Genomic DNA, 3,891 nt, shown 5'->3' with positions numbered 1-3,891 from the left:
AGAGAGAGAGAGAGAGAGAGAGAGAGAGGGGACGAGTGCATTAAATGGTATAAACGTTTCAAGGGAAAGAAGCAGAAAAAGTAGAGGAGGAGACAAAGACAGAGGTAAAAGGAAAGGAAAAGAAACAAAAAGGAGGCTGCAGTTCTGAGAATCCAGTCCTGATTAATAAACATGCATATGGCAACATTTTCTACTGACACTGGTTTGTGTGTGGGTACACTACCCACACACAAACCACCACCCACTGTGGGGTTGGCAGAACACACACATTGACACCTGCACAGACACAGTATCTTGGCCAACCTCTGCGTGGATGCGGCCTTACCGATCCCCAGATGGGTGTTGATGGAGGCATAGCGGGCGGTGCCGGTAAGGTTCTTATTCTCACGGTAAGGGATGTGCTGGTGCGTTCGGGCGTCACGGTATTTCTTGGCCAGGCCGAAGTCGATAATGTAGACCAGGTTGCCCTTCTTGCCGAGCCCCATCAGGAAGTTGTCAGGCTTCACGTCTCTGTGGATGAAGTTCTTGGAGTGGATGTATTCAATCCGACTGATCTGGAATAGATAACAGATGGGGAACAGGATTTAGTTGGGATAAAGGAGAGTATTAGTGCTTTTGGAAGCTGTATCCCATTGATAAAAAAAGTGCAATTCATAAGAGCATACTATTAGTTTTTCGGGATAGACAATTCAGGAATCTCCCGGGTAATTTCATTTGAGTAAGCTGTAAAAATTGACTTAGAGAGATTTGAACCTGGCTTGAGCCACAACATGTCTTAAAGGGGTGCTCACTGCACTTTGATAAAGTTAGAGGACTAACAACAGACAGATTTGAAAAAGAAATGGGCAAAGTCGAATCAGCAGAGGGAGAGATATCTTGACTGTTAGTCCTGAGTATGGGTTAAGCTAAAGAAAACACTGGAGCCAACAACCCCCATAATGCATTTTAATATGGTACTTTGTTACATAGATGCCCACATCTTAACCCCCAAGGATGAGTCGTACTCCTTTTGACAAGTAAACTGGTCTTCGTGTGTAAAATCAATCTTTTGTCCCAGTTACACAATGACATTATTATGTAATAATGCATGTTGCAATCGGGAACTGTTTAAAAGGTGCTCTGCCATCCAAGATGTGAGTTAGCTACCAAAAGGTATTCTGCTACTGTAGTGTAATGTTATCTTGCTATGAAATTAAGCCAGAAGACAAATAATAACAGATGGAAAACGTAAAAAGGACCATACTGCTTATGTATTTGAGTGTTTCAAAAAGATTGACTTTAAGCAGGCAACAATAATTTCTCAAATGCCATAGTGTCCCTGAATGCAGGTTTTTTTTTAAAGCCCATGCTCACAACTCCATAACCAAACTACAGTTAATCAGAATCAGAAATACTTTAAGAATTTTGACAAAAAAAGAAACAACATCTGTGGGATGTGATGGATTCCCCTTCACATCTCTGCGTAGCGTAGCGTACTAAAAGAAGTGAAGGTCAATGGCTGCCTATAAGGAAGAAGGTTCCACTAAAATAAACCTGTTGTGGTATGCTTTAGAATAGGAAAGTATTCAGTCAGTAGTTCAACATATGCAATTTTTGGGTGTGGTCCTTTAAGCTATGTATTTGGTAAGTATCCTTACTGTATTGCTCTAAAACATGCAGGTGCTGGTCAATTGCATTAAAAAACACCCACTGTGGAATCAAATTGAATTGAAAATTGACTAAAAATAGATGAATTAGAATCTGTCTTTTTTAAGATTTAAGATGAGTGAGTACATTGGTCTGATTGTCTGGTAAACAATTACTCCTTTTCAGAGAATCAGTTACTTTTACTACTTGTCTTGGAAGGTAGAGCTGGAATGCTGGGAGTCTCTACATTCCCATAGTTATAGAGTGTTTGGTCTAAAGGTGAGTTTTGAAGGCCACACGTCTCATTGCCCAGTGAAATAATGGTACAGATCAATAACCCTGTCAGCCTTTCTGCAGATAAATAAAGGTAATTTTATATAATGGGACAGTTCAATTCATAGTTATTGCCAGAGGAGAGGAGAGGAGAGGAGAGGAGAGGAGAGGAGAGAAGAGAAGAGAAGGGAGAGGAGAGAGAGGAGAGGAGAGGAGAGGAGAGGAGAGGAGAGGAGAGGTTTTGAAGAGGAGGTAACGATTAGGAAATGAGGTCAAAGGTGTCAAAGAAAAAATGGGAGGAAAAGAACAAATGTGCCAGTTGTAGCCTAAAGAATGACATATGAGGCTCATAAAAGACCCCACAGGCCCTATATGACGAGGATTAGCCCGTCTTCGGAGCTTCCTTGTCCCAGATTGGAATTAACTTTTATGGAGGAGCCGAATGGTCCAAGATAGCGAGGGGATAGGCTTTGTCCCGAGCCAGAAAACAAGCTTCAGTGGTTTGGATGAGAATTATTCTCTGATTTGAAATGGTCCATTTAGATCCAGTCTAAAAATAGCCACATCTTCTCTTTTGAAATCGGTGTAACTTCCCAGCCTGAGGTTGACTCCAGTGCATTATGTGCAGGCAAAGGTGCAAGTTTAGACAACTGTGGTCTTTTTATATGGGATTGGAATTGCGTAATTTATCGTGAACCTTTCCATAACTACTTAATTATTAATGTTAATGTATTGTTTTTCCATGGTTGCCTTAAGGGACCTCTTTATAAAGACTGAATAAACCCGGATGGAGCCTCCATGAAACACACCAGTGTTCAGTGAGCTCTTGCAGTAATTAGGTACTACGGAGGGACTATTAGGCAGTTATTGGCCCTGGGTCTCAAAAACAAATCTGATGCACTATTGTGTTTTACAGTGTGGACTGCAAGCAGTCAGTCTGTCTCACCATCTGGTCGGCCAGCAGGAGGACCGTTTTCAGACTGAACTTGCGGGAGCAGAAGTTGAACAGGTCCTCCAGACTGGGGCCCAGCAGCTCCATGACCATGACGTTGTAGTCGCCTTCCGCTCCGCACCACTTAATAGACGGGATCCCCACTGAGGAGAGGAAGGGAGGGGGAATCAGTGGGTTAAGAAACAGAATTGGGCATAATAACCACAGACTGATGGATCGATAATAACACTGGGTTGAGAGTGTATGTACAGGTCATTATCCACCAATTATCACTGACACACTTTTTCACTTATTTGACTGCACTTGTTTGCATTTACACTACTACTGCTACTTTAGCAGAAGGTGGACCTTTGCATTACTTTTAGGTTTTTCAACCTCATCTAGTTTTCATTTAAATGATTACTCCATTTTTTTAACCTGGACCCTATTTTCCTTTGTTTTTGTGTCTAAGTGATTGTTGGAACAGCATTAAGCAAGATCCCAGTAGTCAGCAGCGGCGAAACAACCCACAATGTAAGTTATTAGTGCAATTGTCTTTACCTTCACAAAAGGGCTTGTTTGCCACTAACAGACTCCAATGATAATGATGATTATTATTATTATTATTTTTTATTATTATTAGTATGTATTTAAGTGTCTAACAACATTATGGAAAAAAAGAGGTCAACCTTTCTGATAAAGAGTAAGATCCTTTAAAAAAAAATAAAAACCTCCGCAAAACTGTGTTAAAACTAAACCCACCAGAATCCATGTGAATAACCAGTGATTTCAGCATAGTAAAATACACTTCATTCAAAGTCGACAGAAACAAAATTAACTATAAAAAGTCTTTTCGCTTTTCCAACCATGACAACTCTAGTTTTGATTGAAATAAACACATAGTTTACCGATTTACATGTGAGAATATGTTGGTTCTTTACATGCTAAAAGTATTGCTTTTTTAAATGGAGTATGGTGGGTTTAGCGCTAGCAACTTCAGCGCTGTTTCTGGTTAAACAGAAAGGTCTCAAAGAAATTTAAAGGTCTATCTCTGAAGGGAT

General features: G+C 40.5%; 1 protein-coding gene across 4 annotated transcripts in view; it reads right to left on the bottom strand.

Moving 5' to 3' along the window:
- csnk1e (casein kinase 1, epsilon) overlaps positions 1 to 3,891 on the bottom strand; it is a 17,212-nt gene that overhangs the window by 8,298 nt on the left and 5,023 nt on the right. For all 4 annotated transcript variants that reach the window (XM_032501533.1, XM_032501534.1, XM_032501531.1 and 1 more), the window contains exons 4-5: positions 2,846 to 2,994; positions 326 to 554 (exon numbers count right to left, since the gene is read on the bottom strand). In XM_032501533.1, coding sequence (XP_032357424.1) covers positions 326 to 554; positions 2,846 to 2,994 — 378 coding nt within the window. The remainder of the gene's footprint in view (positions 1 to 325; positions 555 to 2,845; positions 2,995 to 3,891) is intronic.

The sequence above is a fragment of the Etheostoma spectabile genome, chromosome 21, assembly GCF_008692095.1.
Source record: "Etheostoma spectabile isolate EspeVRDwgs_2016 chromosome 21, UIUC_Espe_1.0, whole genome shotgun sequence".
NCBI classification, from domain to species: domain Eukaryota; kingdom Metazoa; phylum Chordata; class Actinopteri; order Perciformes; family Percidae; genus Etheostoma; species Etheostoma spectabile.
This window is presented reverse-complemented; position numbering and strand designations above follow the sequence as displayed.